The following is a 15,914-nucleotide window of genomic DNA, read 5'->3' on the forward strand; positions in this document are numbered from 1 at the left end:
CCAATTGAGTGATGTTGAGACCATCAACCCACCTCCAGCTCCACTGGCAGGCAGGGCGCTCGTCTGATCCAGGCTACCAAATCACAAAAAACTTAGCTATAATTCATACTTTCCTGTTTTCTTTCCATAACTGAAAAACAAGCTCAGGTGTTCTTCTATACTTCCAAGGCTGATATTTTAATATACGCTCTAGAGAAGCTAAAATGATTCAATCACCTTTTGAACATAGATGGATATGGCAATGGATGTTCAGACTTCAATGATAAATTGCCACTGTGTGAATTGTCCCTTTCCCAGGTGATGCTGTTTTCAAGCTGATGTATTCAGCTCCCAGGTATTTACTTATAACAGCCTGATAGTGATAACATTTCTCTCTACTGCAGTAGAGATTCTGAGTGCTTCTGAAGAATACGTAATAGAACATACTGAAATGTGAAGTGCAGCCACAGCTTTATTTCAGACTTTTTATGACTTACTCTGTGCCTTTGAGGAACCCTCAAAACACTTGAGAAATATGGGCATGATTTATAGCCAGTTTCTCAAAACATGTTCCCAAAAACTAGCTCGACAACATATTGTGCACCACACACACACACACACACACACACACACACACACACACACACACACACAAATTCCATAATAACTCTGGAGAGTCATATTAGTTTATTAAAAGCTCCTAGAAAAACTAGGATTAAATTAAACAAAATTAAATTTTGTTTTTTTTGTTTATTTTGTTTAATTTGGCATCTCTCAAAATATATTTGACCATGAAACTTACTATGTCAATTAGAACAATTTTTTTTTTTTTTTTTGCAGAATGAAGCATTCTATAGTGTACGTATGTAGTTCCAATGTAAAATGAAATTTGTTAAGTGTTAATGCTTTGCCCTTGGATTTGGACTATTTAAGCCATATCAATATTGTAGGTTATTTTATGGTTGGATAAGGAAGTTGATTATGCCAAATGCAACTGTTCTTCAATTACTGTGTGGCTATTGCTCATTAAAACCCTGGGAAGAGAGCAAGCCGTTAAGGGTATGGAGGCCGTAAATCAGATAGTGAAAGATAAAGAGTTGTAACTTAAATTCTTGGCCACTTCTAAGTTTTTGTGCTTATTTGCTGATCCAAGGCAGGATTTATGGTGCCAAAAAGAATATGAGGTCATACGTTGTGAATTTCCAAGAACATAATTATAACCACTGCATTGCAATACTTCAGTATTCATTTTTGTTGATCACTGGGCTTAATTCAGATTTATTTTCAATTTGTATCACAACAGGGATGTTAGTTATTACTGCTTAGGAGTTAATTAAATATTAAATCACAGCTGGCTTGAAAAATTTCAGCTGGTCCATTTGCTGTAGAATACAAAAGGGAAATGTAGTAGTATTAGTGTCAACTGGGGTGTATGTGGAGCTGTATGTTTTATTTCTCTGCATTTTTATTCTTGAACTGTCATTGATGTATGCATTTTTTTGCAACTAGAAGGTCAAAATTATACTACACAATGTCAGTTTTATGAGTGTGTTTTAGCAGAGTGTGGCCAATTAGCATGCCAAGCATTCAACACAAGTAATTCATTTGATTTCTTTTATATAACATTTTCTGTCATAAATCTGCTTTTATGTATTAATCAACCTTCTTCTCTGTTTTAGGACTTTTGAAAAAACTAACTACTCTAAAAGTAGATGACAATCAACTTACAATGCTACCCAATACAATCGGAAAGTAAGTGCCAACTTTTCATACCAGTCAGCCTCCCTAAAGCCAGAAACTAAAGGATATATTGAGTTTTCTACTTCAAAACGTTTTCTACTAAAGATACCAATAATCCTGTTCATCTGTCAGCTTATTTTAAACTATATTTTATTTATATGTGTTTGTATGTATCTTAATTTAATTTTATATCTAAACATTGCATTTGCCATCCAACTTTATAATATCATGAGAAATGTTTACCCATGAAACTTTCACAAGCAAAATGATTACCCAGACCTTCAATTATACTCTTGCTGGTATTTTTCAGGTATTATTTGTTTGATGTTTTTGACTGTGTAGCAGCTCTGAATTCACTTTACTATTTCTTGCAAAATTAAACCAATTTTTATAAGGCTCTGCAATATGTATATGTTACCATTACACTATTAGTAACATTTGATATTCATAGACTCTTAATGTACTTTTAGAAGCTAAAGAGAAAAGCATCTGCTTACCTAGCATTTTTTAAAACTTCAAGATGAAAGTCTAACATTGCCTTTTAAAGATAAAATGTACTCCATTTATTTGATAATAATTTATTTCTAATTTTATATTGTCATTAACATTTCATTTACAATTCTTTAAGAACTATATATATTATCAGTGTTCCACTGAAGTGCTATTGTTTACAATCTGTGTAAAGTGAGAAATCAATAGAGGCTGCCTTCATTCTGAAATTATGTAAGGGCATTTTATTGAGATCTTGCCCTACATCTTAATGTGAAGAATCATATAAATTCTTAATTTAACAAATTTGGTATTCTCAAGAAGGGAAAGCCTTATTTTTTAAATAGCTTTTTATTAAGCATAATTGACATACACAAAACTGCACATTTAAAGTCTACAATTTGATAAGCTTTGACATTGCTAAGAAGCCTTAAAACTATCACCACCGCAATGAAGACAGCGAAAATGTCTGTCACCTCTCCCCCAGTCCTCCTCCCCATCACTCCCTCATCACCCGCCAAGTCAGCATATAGCCCCTGATCTAGAAAGTTTCACTTTTATAGAGTGGAACAACTTGCTACAATTCAAACTCAGATGTTCAGACTTTGAAGAGTAGTAAAATTCTCAACCATTTTTTTTATTTTATTTTAATGCCCTCACTCTACAATGTGTTTCTCTCTACAGTTACTTGCATTCTCTCCAGTATAGAGCAGAGAGAACTTAACTTTAAGGGTACACAAAACTAATTATCTTTATCAGCCTGGTGTTTTTTAAAAGCAGGCACTAAGATAGGCCCTAATCTTTCTTCTTTGGGTCAATACTCAGGGGAAACTGAATTCAACTTCTTTTATCCCTGCTTACATCATGATTGGTATTTGCCACTTATGTTCATATTTCTTATAAAACTACCCTGGCTCTTTGAAGACAAATTAAAAAGCGTCAATAGCCTAAAAATAGACAAAGAAAGGTAACTTTTTCAGTAGAAAGTAGAACCCTGATTTTGGTCATCTTGAGAACTAGATTTGTTGGTAATTTTTAGCCAGAATTTTGGCCTCCTGACCTCCCAGGTGAGGACCTCCCAGCTTTTTCTGGAGTCTGGTTTCAGCCCATGACCAACACTGGATACATGTGTGCCTTGAGCTCTCATCACACCCCAAAGCGAGTTCCTGCCTCTGACATTCACCAGCAGTACCTCAAGCCAGACTTTGCCTCAGGAACAGGCAACCTGAAGCTCTAACTCTGTCTCCTCCCCAGCAGCCAAGCGGGGCTTGCAGCCTGGCTCTGTACACACAGCCTAAACTACAATCAGTCTTAGTTTTTATGCTACCACCAGCGTTTAGTCATGTCCTTTGAAATCTTCCTGGTAGTTGAATTATAAATGTGGAGAAAACTGAACTGTTTAAATAGTAACTTGGTGTAAGCTTTTATACTACTATATTCAAAAGGAACAGATATGGAAACATCAGTTGGCTGTCAGCAGCTTTCACTTGCTTGGACAAAAGGCTTATTCCAGAAAAAGCAGGGTGAGTGACTGAGAATTAGAGCATCTGTGAACACTGAGAAGGCAGAATAGTGAAGCTTCTTATTGAAAGCTTCTCATTCTTATTAAATTTTCAGATGCCACAAAGCCAGAAAAAATACTTACGTTCAATGACAAAAGCAATATTTCGAAAGAGCTGAACAGAGTGAGTGCTTTGTTGAAAGACCCAATAGAACTTAATAGAGATTCTGGAGAAGTAGGGAGAAATCAGTGCTTTGATTGGCCATAATCAGTATAGCCAATATAATAATGGAACTCTCCAGAAAACCACTGAAGTATTAGCTGGGTAGACAGAATTATCCACTCAAAAGTAATAGGTACTAATAGTTCAGGTGTTCTCTGACACTTCTGATTCTGTCAGTTCTGGACTTCATCTATATCAATTGACAAGAGGGCAACCAGCATGAGAGATGTGGAACTGTAATTTATAGGAAAAAAGTAGAAGAAATTTGGGATGTACATCTTCCAGAAATTTTTTTTTGAAATCATCTGAAGTAGGGATGTAACTACTTGAGAAATAGAGTATCTAAAAGTGTGGGACCATAGGCCCAGCTCTTCTTCTGTACAGCTCCCGTTCCACTTCCAGACTTATTGGCACACTGTGCTCTTCCTCACTGTAAGCACCAGGAGCCCAGAAAGCTGCTGCTGCCACCCACTCTAGTTCTGGACTCTTTCCTCAATGATGGCTTCAGAGTAGGGAAGTACTTTCAATTCCCACCCTACTTGCCTTCGAGGACACAGATGTCTAGGGGTCTTTGCTATAGGGCTTTCCTACTAATTACTGGGGAAACATTGCCAGAATATAACAAAACATTCATGCTACAAAGTTAGGAAATTTTATTATAAAATGTATAAACAGCCTATACGGGCCTGATGATAGTGATAGTATGGTCATGCCAATAGTGGACCATATACGACTGTGCTCCCATAAGATTATAATACTATATTTTTACTGTACCTTTTATATGTTTAGATACACAAGTAGATACCATTGTGTTACAATTACTTACTGTATTCAGTACAATCACATGTTGTATAGTTGTGTAGACTAGAAACAATAGGCTATATCATATAATGTAGGTGTGTAATAGATTACACCATCTAGGTTTGTGTACGTACATCTATAATGGTCACACAGTGATGAAATCACCTAATGATATATTTATCAGAATTTATCCCAGTCATTAAGTGACACATGACTGTAGTCACATCTACCATTCAATAATCGTACCACTCTTCTTGTTCACTAGGCTTCAGCCACACTGGCCCTTCTCCTGTGCCTCCAGTAAGCCGGGCTTTTCCCTGTCTCAGGGCTTTCTGATTTGTTGTTACCTCTACCTGAAATATTCTTTCCCCACTCTTCATGAGGCTGACTACTTCATATCTTCTAGGTCCGTACTCTTAAACTTCAGTGAGCATTCAAATTATGTGAGAATTTTGTTTAAAAGGCATGTTCTGATCCAGTAGGTCTGGGACCTGAAGGGCCTGGGTTCTGCCCCTGTCACAAGCTCCCAGGTGATGTAAAAAAATGCTGCAGATTCATGGGAAACATTGTGAATAACAAGACTATAGATCTAGATTTAAATATCTTTTCCACAGTGAGGCCGTCCCTAAATGACTCTCCACCAATATAATCACCAGCAAATTTCCTGTCCCTGTTCCTGCTGATTCTTTCATGCTACTTTTCACAGCTTATAATTTTATGTCATCTCATTATTTTATTCTGTCTCATAATGTACATATCTCACCTCAATTAAGATCATTTTTTGTTTCCCAGCTCCAGAATTCTATAGTTTCTGAAAATTATTAACACTAGATCCTAACCTACTTTCGTTTTTGATTCCATTATAGTTGTTGTATAGTAATCAGAACAACTATATAGAAATTGAAATCAGTGTTCTTTAGTAAGAGGATGAAAATATCAAACATTAATGATGTTTGTAATGAGTATGGCTTCATATTTAGAACTGTCATGCACCTACTTTCCTACTGAATGCCTTGATTCAGAGTTAAAATGCAAAATAAGAAATAGAGAAATTATGTAAGTGAATATGGATGCTAGGTTAGTCACATAATTCATTTTATTTTCATTTTAGTTTTTAATGGATAATTATCTTAAAAGTATTAAAAAGTTTTATCAAAAATAAAAGTTTCATAAATGGCCAAATGATTTATGTTTTTAATGAAACATTCTACCTGTGACTTGGGGCAATGAAAGCCTAGAAATGTGAAGACCAGACACAGTGACCAAAAATATTCTCATTCTGCACACGGAATATTTCAATATTTCAGACTTATCCTAAAAACTCCTGGAAGAATTCATTTTTCACAGTTAAAATGGATTCCATGACTTTTGTGCCAAATGGCTTGTAAAATTAGTTATTTTGTTGTTGCTGAACTTTACTACGTGCCTAGGAGTTTCAGCAGCTCTAAGAGTTGGATATCAAATAAAAATGATAATGAATGCCTTTTTTTGTACTCACAGTGTTCCAGATCTCATGTTTGGTGCTTTCTTTACAGGTATTATCTTATTTACTTAAAGGCCTCATTAGCACTATATGATATATGTTATGTCACTATCAACAGATATAGAAACAGAGGCAGAGAGAAGTCACCAGACTTCAATGCCAAGCTGTTAACTGAACTATATGTGATGCCTCTTTATATATATGATAGTTGAGTCACCCATTTTGTAAATAACTTCATATTTGGTCATTCAATGGGTCCCATAAGTCTACCTGCAAAGGAGGTACACTGCAAAGGAGGTACTACCGCACACTGAGCCTTATCTTCTTAGCTGTGTGTCTTGTATAAAAGTAATGAAAACTTAGAAATCTGAATGGGTATTTTTAAAAGCTATTCCTTCATAGAGTATGGTCAAACAGAAAGATTGCTGGACTAGGAATCAAGAAATCTAAGTGTCTATGCAAAGCTAAATAAATCCCTTCTTCCCTATGGGCTTCAGAGGCCTGAAGGGTAACATGTGGCTTTGAGATGTGAGGTGACTTGCCAAGGGTCATTAATAACTATGACATAAAAGCAAGCTTCATGGACAAATAATTTTGGAGGACTCTGTATACAAGTTAAAGAAACACTACTAACTTATCATTTCTTTTTCCAGATGTAATATCAGTCTCATGTTTATCTTTTGTATCATCATTTAACTTTTTGCTTATTTTGCCATGTTTTCTCAACTAGAATATAGGCTCCTTGAGGGCTGGATCATGTCTTGAACATTGCTCATCTCCTTCATTGTGCCAAGACAGTATGGCACGGTGGATTGTTTGCAAGCCTTGGAACTAGACTTCAGTTTTAATCCTGGCTCCTCCACCCATTCACTAACTGACCATGAGCAAGTCATTTCATGTCTCTGAGCCACATTTTTCTCATCTGTAAAATGGAAATAATAATTGTCAGAAATTGTTGTGGCACTTAGAACTAGATAGCCTTCAATAAATTGTTACAGTCATTATTTTATTAATAGTAAAATCCAAAAATGTATTTATTTATTGATCATTGCTTATGTACATCTATATGAGGTTTAGTTATATTACATGAATGAAATATCTGGTTCTAAAAAAAAAATATTTTATAAGTATTTGCAAATGTAGTAATAGTACAATGTCTTAGTCTGCTTGGGCTAACATAACAAAATATCATGGATGGGGTGGCTTAAACAATAGATGTTTACTTCTCACAGTTGTGGAAGCTGGGGGGTCCAAGTCCAGGGCACCAGCAAGGTAGGTTCTATTCTGAGCCCTCTTCTCCTGGCTTGTAGGTGGCCACCGTGTCGCTGTGAGTTTACATGACCTCCTCTTTGCATGGGTTGGTTGTCAGAGGGAAGAACAGGCCCCAGTTTCTCTTCTTGCAAAGGCATTAATCCCATCATGAGGGCCCCACCCTTATAACTTTATCCAACTCTAAATTATCTCCCTAAGGCCCCATCTCCAAATGCCATCACAATGGGGGTTAACACTTCAACATAAGAATTTTGGAGGGAAGTGTTCAGTCCATACCATATATCTTTTAAACTTACAACATCTATTCTTAGGAGATGAGGCGTTTGAAATTGTTTCCATGCTTTGTGACAGAGTCCTGAAGAATAAACTGCTTTGAATCATAGTAGTTGGTTTTCAAGTCAAATAACTTAGAGCAGTTTTAGAAAGAAAAGAAAAACAAGTCATGCATTTGCCAGAGTAATAAAGGCATCTTCACATCTGCACACACAAAGTTATTGAGAAAAGTACAAAGAAATGATCAAATGGAATTTCATTGATGATCGTATAAGATTTCAGTTAAAGCACAAAACCACTAATGATATCAATTTAAGAGCCATCCTCCTTCACTGCCTACTTCCTCCTCTACTTCCTTCCGCAGCATTTCAGAATTGTGACTGTTTATGTGCTGTGAACAAATATTAATTGCAGTACTTACTCCTGCGTGCATGAAATGTTTCTATATTTTTCATTAGTTAAGAAATCTTACCAGTCTCCCAATGTGGAACGTATAGTATCTTTTTTAAAAAATAGTCTTTGCTAATGAATGAAGCTATTCTCTACTCATGGGTTGCAGATCTGTTGACTAAAAAATACTTTAAACAATATTTCACATTTGGGTGATATTTTTCTCCAGTAATCTAATGTAATTTTTTTGCAAATTTTATTTTCAAGCATCTAATCAACTTTCTAAATAGTGAAAAGGAAAGCAAAGGTTTCTAGTTGTTTTAGATAGATAGGAAAATTTGGTTCAAATGAAGAGTTTATTATCTGTATGATAATGATAGCTGCTTAAAATCACTCAGAGGTAAAATCTAGATTTTACATTTCTAATGAATGCTGTTTTTGTCATACTTCTACTGGATTCAGCATAGGCTGTGAGATTTAGTACTAAAACGGGGTGTGTTTTATTTGGAAAACAGTATAGAAAAGAATTAGTCTGACTAAAGTTTGCAAATTTCCTACCATTATTTAGAAGCAGCCCAAGCAACTTACCTAATGTTAAAAAGAAAATTAAGAATGGAACCTAAAACTTGATTCCTAGCCTAAATTAAATGAAATTGATTGTAGAATCTCTGAAAATGAGTATAAAAGCAAAAGTTACTTAATATTTACTATGTGCCCATTCTAAGTGTTTTACATGTATTAATTCTTTTATGTGTATTTAGGCATTATGACACATGATTAAGTACTGCTGTCACCCGCTTTTGCTCAGTAATGAAACTGAGGTACACAGTGATGAAGTAACTAGTAATTATTAGGGTCTAGACTCCAATCCCAGCTGCCTGGCTGCAGTTGGGTTTCTACTTTGGGCTATACTGGCATTTTAGGCAGTGAATATTTAAGCAGCTCATCTTTGCCAAACAAGTCAGTCTCTCTCTCTCTCTCTTTCTCTCTCTCTGTCTCTCTCTTTCCCTCTTCCTCCTTCCCTTCCTCCCTGCCTCTACCACCCTCCCTCTCTCTTCTATATTCCTCTCTACTTCTCTACTAAATCTTTGTGAATACAGTAACAGTTCTTCAGAGTCATCTGAAATTTACCTCCCCCACATCTTACTAAACAATTTTACATGCTGTTGAATAGAAGGCAGTTTTATTTTATGAAACAACTGATCTTAACAAGGGAATATCGCGGACAACTTTTACATGTTTCAGAAATAGATTGTTCAAGATGTGTTTTTGTTTTTCAGGGTACTCTACCTCGTAACAGGCCACTTTAATGGAATGTGATATCTATTCCATTTAGCATTCAGGGGTTTAGCATATATTTAATCTTCATTGAAACTCTATATGTTAGATGTTATCAACCAATTTTATAGGTGAGAAAACAGGGGTTAATAGTAGATAAAGGTCACTCATCTATTAAGTATCTACACTAGCATTGGAACTCACGCCTGTCTGAATATTTTCCACTGAATTACATTACTTCTGTTAAGAATTAAAAGTGAATTAAGAAGGTGAAGCCCAAAGCCAATTATTTTTATATTTATTATCATCTACATTGATCATAGATTAATTATATCTAATGGTCACCACTGATGTTAAAGTGAAATTATAAATTATCTATGTAGTATATTCACAATCTTTCTTCTGTATTAGCTAGGTAATTGAGGGTTAATGATACAGTAATATTTTTCCCATCCAAGAGCAACTCATGAACATGAAACTAAAGTAGAGAAAACTGTACAGAATATTTTTAGAAACTGAAGTCAATACTGTTGATTTCAAACATTATTATTCCCAGTAGCATCATTCATTCTGAAGCATATGTAACCTAAACAACTATTGTAATATTTGTATGGCATTTAGTATTTATTGACATGTCTATTTTATGTGTTTAAATGATACTCTTGATAGATTTGGAAAGGTTTTATTTAAATCCTTGCAATTTATTTTGTGGCCCCTGCACTGGCAGCATCTCATTATCTAGGAGCTGGTTATGAATGCAGGACCTGGGCCTCATCCCAAACCACAGAATCATAATCTGCATTTTATTAAGTTCTCCTTGTGACTGGCATGCACACTGAAGTTGGGGAAACACTGCTTTAAAGTACTTCATACATTCTTTGCAACTTATTTTTAATTTCCACAATTATAAAAATAAAACATTTAAAAAAATAATGGTAACCTTTGGTCTATTTTTTGACTTCATTATGAAATGTCAGTGGTAATCTGATTAAGTGTGATAACTGTTTTAATACAGGATTTTGTATTAAAACATCTTAAATGATTTTTAACAAAATAGTCACCAATAAAGTCAGGTGGAATTGTAGGTTATAAGTTTGAATCTTTGGAATTTCAGAGATCATTGAGGAATATGTGTTTTGCACCTGAAACCTCTTCGTTGCAACACAAAGATGTAAAATACTTTCAGGATCCAAATTATTCATTCCTTATTGTCCATGGTGCAGTCAAAATGTCTTTTTAATATAGAAATTCTTTGCTCTGCAGAGTAGTGTGGGACTGTATAGAAATCACCAAATAATGGTGGGCACCTGTAATCTCAGGTACTTGGAAGGCTGAGGAAGGAGAATCACTTGAACCCAGGAGGCGGAGGTTGCAGTGAGCCGAGATCATGACACTGCACTCCAACCTGGGCACAGAGCAAGACATAGTCAAAAAAAAGAAAAAGAAAGAAAGAGAGAGAGAGAAAGATGAAGGGAGGGAGGGAAGGAGGGAGGGAAGGCAGGAAGGGAAGGAAGGAATCTGTATTTTTCCTACTGAATTATCAACACTCAACACAGACTAGTTTTGATCACTGATGTGTATGGCATTTCCCACACCAAGCAATTCTCCAGCTCTCTGTGGACACTAGCTGGGTGCCCTACAATTTAACTCAATTTTGACACATCTACCTGAAGTTAGAATCAGATCCCACAGGTTCAGGGCTCAGTCCTACAAAACTATCCCCCCTCTTCAGATGCCAACCACAAGTCCAGGCCTCCCGTACTTCTCACTGACCACCTACAAATTGGGGCTTCCTATCACTCCCTCTTGAGGCTCAATCACTTGCTAGAATGGCTCACAGAAATCAGGAAAACACATTAACCAGTTTATTATAAAGGATATTACAAAGGATACAAATGAGCAGCCACATGAACAGGTACAAAAGGAAAGGTGTGTGAGAAGGGATGTTTCCGTGTCCTTGCTGGGTGTGCCACCTGCCCAGCACTTCCGTGTGTTTGGCAACATGAAAGCTTTCCAGCCTTGATCTTTTGGGTTTTTATGGAGTCTTCATTATATTGAGCTGATGGATCACATCATTGTCCATTGCTGACCTACTCAACCTTCAGCCTCTCTCCCCTCCCCAGAGGTCAGGGGGTGAGACTGAAAGTTCCAACCCTCTAATCACAAAGTGGTTCCCTTGGTAACCAGCCCCCATTCTGAGGCTATCCCAGAGCCCTTAGCCATAAGTCATTTCATTAATATACAGAAAGACGCTTATCACTTTGGCAATTCCAAGGCTTTTAGGAGTTCTGTGCCAAGAACTGGATGAAGGTCAAATATGTATTTCTTATTAAAAATCACAATATTTCACAGGGATAGTAAAAATTACCATGCAATCTGAAACTGTGCAAAACAGTCTTAATAATCAATGGGAAACATTATGATTGTTCTTACAAAAGGTCTTTTAAACCTTTTGTCCAAGCATTAAATACTGTTAATGTAGGTTACAAATGTATAGGAAAATGAAAACACTGGTAAAACTAATAGTTATTTTTGTATATGGTAATATTAAACATTAGAAACATTGAGAATTAAGGCTTATTTTAATTTAAAAAAACATATCAATGTTAGGTTGAACAATGCTTGCCTTCTTTTCATGATATGTTGTTAAACAGTGTGAACATCTTTTCTGTGCATTAGTGAATTGTCATTTTCCTTTTAAGTTTAGATCCACTTCCAAATTTTATCTTTTGTGCTTTCAGTGTCATGAGATATCTCTGAAAGTTCCTTTAATGTGATGTTTATTGTCAGCAACTTCCTCTGGGACATCTTCGTTCTTTTCATCACACTTTCCTCATTTATGTATATAATTTTGCCTTCACTAAGTCCTCCGGAAGCTTATCTAGAGTCTTTCTAGTAGTAGCAGTGTCAGCATTCCCATGGGCAGCTATTTTTTCTATTATTCCATTTACATTAGATTCAAATTTATTTTGTACAATGTGCTTGTATTAGTCAGGGTTCTCATAGGGGAACAGAACTAATAGGAGATATATATATATATGTGTGTGTGTGTGTGTATATACATATATATATAAGCTTATTAAGTATTAACACGATCACAAGGTCCCACAATAGGCTGTCAGCAAGCTGAGGAGCAAGGAAGCCAGTCCTATTCCCCAAACTGAAGAACTTGGAGTTTGATGTTTGAGGGCAGGAAGCATCCAGCACTGGAGAAAGATGTAGGCTGGGAGGCTAGGCCCATCTCACCTTTTCACATTTTTCTGCCTGCTTTACATTCGCTGGAAGCTGATTAGATTTTTCCCACCAGATTAAGGGTGGATCTGCCTTCCCCAGCCCACTGACTCAAATGTTAATTTCTTTTGGCAACACCTACACAGACACACCCAGGATTTATACTTTGTATCCCTCAGTCCAATCAAGTTCACATTCAGTATTAACCATCACAGTACTAAAAGTTTATTCTATGCTGTATGCATATTACCTATTGTTACTTTCTGCCATGATGCTTGAATGTTTTAAACTGTATATTTCATGTCATATTTCATCTAGAACACAGGTAAAGAAACTGCATGATCACCAGTTGTAGCATAAATAGCCTATTCAAAAGTCTGTGTAAGATAATACACTTTAAAAGTTGAAATAACTCCTTGGTCTATAGGCTGGATTAATGACATTGTCCTTGGTGATATAAAACAAAATTTTCACATTTTAATTTCAATCTCCAAGAGAATTAGGGTGACCAAGAGCATTATCCAATAGTTGTAGTGCTTTAATGGTTAAATTATTTGATGTATAGTATCTGTCTACTGCTGAGAGACAGGAAGGCAACACATATTTTGCTGTCTGTGTTGCCAGATAACAGATGGGCAATGACCAATCCTTGACAGACTTTGAAGGAAGTGATGTGACCAGTCACTAATCACAATGTGCATCTATTATTCACATTGTGACATGTGGACTGAAGAAACTGAGATGCAGTTACTCAGTTAAGGTTGAGCCAGGTTGTTGGGAGACTAATGTTGTTTAATAAAACATGACAACTGAAATGTGCACACATTGGAATTGTGCAAGGGGACAACCACCTTACTATGACCAAGACTAACTTCAATACATGTTTTTATATAAAAAAAAAGAGAGAGAAACCTTAATTATATAGTTTTCATTAAATACCTTCTCTAACTTCTGCCTCTGAACATAAATCTGTAATTTTTATTTTAAGAAATTCCTAGTATTTATGACTCCCTGCTGAGTACACAACCCCAAACTATTGACAGAGACTTTTATGCAATTCTAAAAAATTTATTGACTGCATTATATATGTAAGACCCAATACTAGATTTCTTTTTTTTTTTTTTTTTTTGAGAAACAAACTCTGTTACTAGATCTCTCACATATGTAGATTCCTGCCCCCACAAACACACATCCACAGAGTAACACAGTTGTGTACACTTGGCATCCCAGCAACATAACCATTCCTGCATACGAGGGGCCTCAAAGGATGTTGAAACAAATTTAACCAGTTTACTGATAATAAGAGGAAAATGTACGGAACATGTATTTTATGACAGGTGCTGTGCTACGTTCTTAACATTTCATTTTAGAGCAACTGCACAAGGCAGGCATTATTAGTATCCTCACTGTAAATATGAAGAATCACTGGCTTAGAGAGAATTTCTATGATTTGTCAATATAAAAGGAAAATTTTTTACTTAAGCAACACTTTCCTAAGAGCTGTCACTCAAAATTGAATGCTGTGTTTCACCACAACTGGTTCTAACCAGCTGAATCTGTTAAGGTGATGAAGTTTGAATGACCCTGGTCAGAATCAGACTGGTCCTGATTGCATTAGATTTTTTCCTGACCCATGGGCAATGGTACTTGATTTGCATAGCTGCACACAGACTTGTGCACTCATCCCACCTTCTCCATAATGCAAATTTTCAACCTTGAGTATAATCATCATGACCCACTATCACCAGCCCCCCTTTTGTCACTGATTATTTTCCCCTCAGCGTGCTACTCAGTGAATTTCTTCCCTCATGTATTCCCTTGCCTGTCAGATAAATAAAATCTGCTTTGTTTTTTGAGCTGTGGTGGTCTGTGTTTAATTTATTGATACCCAAGATAATACAGTTAGTAAGTTACAAAGCTGGAACACGAATCCATTCTAACTGACTTTAACCCATATGCTTAATTTCTGTGTTCAACTGTTAAATAAATAATAGAAGGAAACTACATTCAAGCTAACTAGTTTTAACATAAAAAAAGGCTGCTGACCAGGTACAGTGGCTCATGCCTGTAATGCCAGCACTTTGGGAGGCTGAGGATTACTTGAGGTCAGGAGTTTGAGACCAGCCTGGCTAACGTGGTGAAACCCCATCTCTACTAAAAATACATAAATTAGCCTGGTGTGGTGGTGGGAGCCTGTAATCCCAGTTACTCGGGAGTCTGAGACAGGAGCATCGCTTGAACCCAGGAAGTGGAGGTTGCAGTGAGCTGAGATTGTGCCACTGCATTCCAGCCTGGAATCTGGAATCTGTCTCAACAACAACAAGAATCTGTCTCAACAACAACCAAAAAAAAGGATGCTAATTCTACAAACTTACTCCACCTAATTCAAATTAATTTTCCCTTTACATTGGTAGAATCTTCACCCCTGGGGGTTCCTTCCTATTATAATAATATAATAGGAATAGTAAGAACAGTGTAATAATAATTTCAACAACACCAACACCAGCTGCAATGTATCTGGTGCTTACTCTGTGCCAGGCCCTTTTTTCCCAGCTATCTCAAACCGGGCATTGAAGTGTCTTATTGCCTTGTGATAACTTCAATGTATATCCATACGATTCCTTTCTGTAGATCTGGAGTAAAGCCAGCTGCATATGGACTGGTTGGGATTGTGACAAACTGGAGGCAAACTGAAGAACTGTGCCCATTTGAAGGCAGCAACTATTAATCCACTTCCATTACTTGTCATGGAAGAATACAGACCCAGTATTGACAGATCTTTCTCTTTTTCAAGAGGCATCAAAAATCTGGGTTATTATGTAAAATTTTAAATACTTAAATAATTTAACACTTTCTAAAATACCACTGTATAAATCAAACAAAACACATCTGCAGGCTGAAATGAGCCCTGTCCATAGCACCTGCTAAGAGGCAGGATAATACAGTGAATCTCTACTGTCTGCATTTAATTCCCAGGGTTGTTGTTTTGTGTGACCTTGAAGAAGTTAGCCCTTTAAGCTTCAGCTTTCTTATGTGTAGAATGGGCTTTAAAATATTACACATCTTAAAGAGTTTTTATGAGGAAGAGAATTGTTTTTTTTTTCTTTACTCTCTAAAATGCTTAATAAAATACCTAACATTTTATCAATATTTTTCTTTTTATTGTTTCTCCCAACTCAATCATCCGCTGGTCCTGCCTTCTCCACCCTTCTCCTTACCCCATGACAGTTATATTCACTTGTTCCAAGGATACA

General features: G+C 36.2%; 1 protein-coding gene across 1 annotated transcript in view; it reads left to right on the forward strand.

Moving 5' to 3' along the window:
* LRRC7 (leucine rich repeat containing 7) overlaps nucleotides 1-15,914 on the forward strand; it is a 597,129-nt gene that overhangs the window by 465,211 nt on the left and 116,004 nt on the right. Inside the window, exon 11 of the mRNA XM_011936894.1 lies at nucleotides 1,659-1,731. Coding sequence (XP_011792284.1) covers nucleotides 1,659-1,731 — 73 coding nt within the window. The remainder of the gene's footprint in view (nucleotides 1-1,658; nucleotides 1,732-15,914) is intronic.

The sequence above is a fragment of the Colobus angolensis genome, unplaced genomic scaffold, assembly GCF_000951035.1.
Source record: "Colobus angolensis palliatus isolate OR3802 unplaced genomic scaffold, Cang.pa_1.0 Scaffold158, whole genome shotgun sequence".
NCBI classification, from domain to species: domain Eukaryota; kingdom Metazoa; phylum Chordata; class Mammalia; order Primates; family Cercopithecidae; genus Colobus; species Colobus angolensis.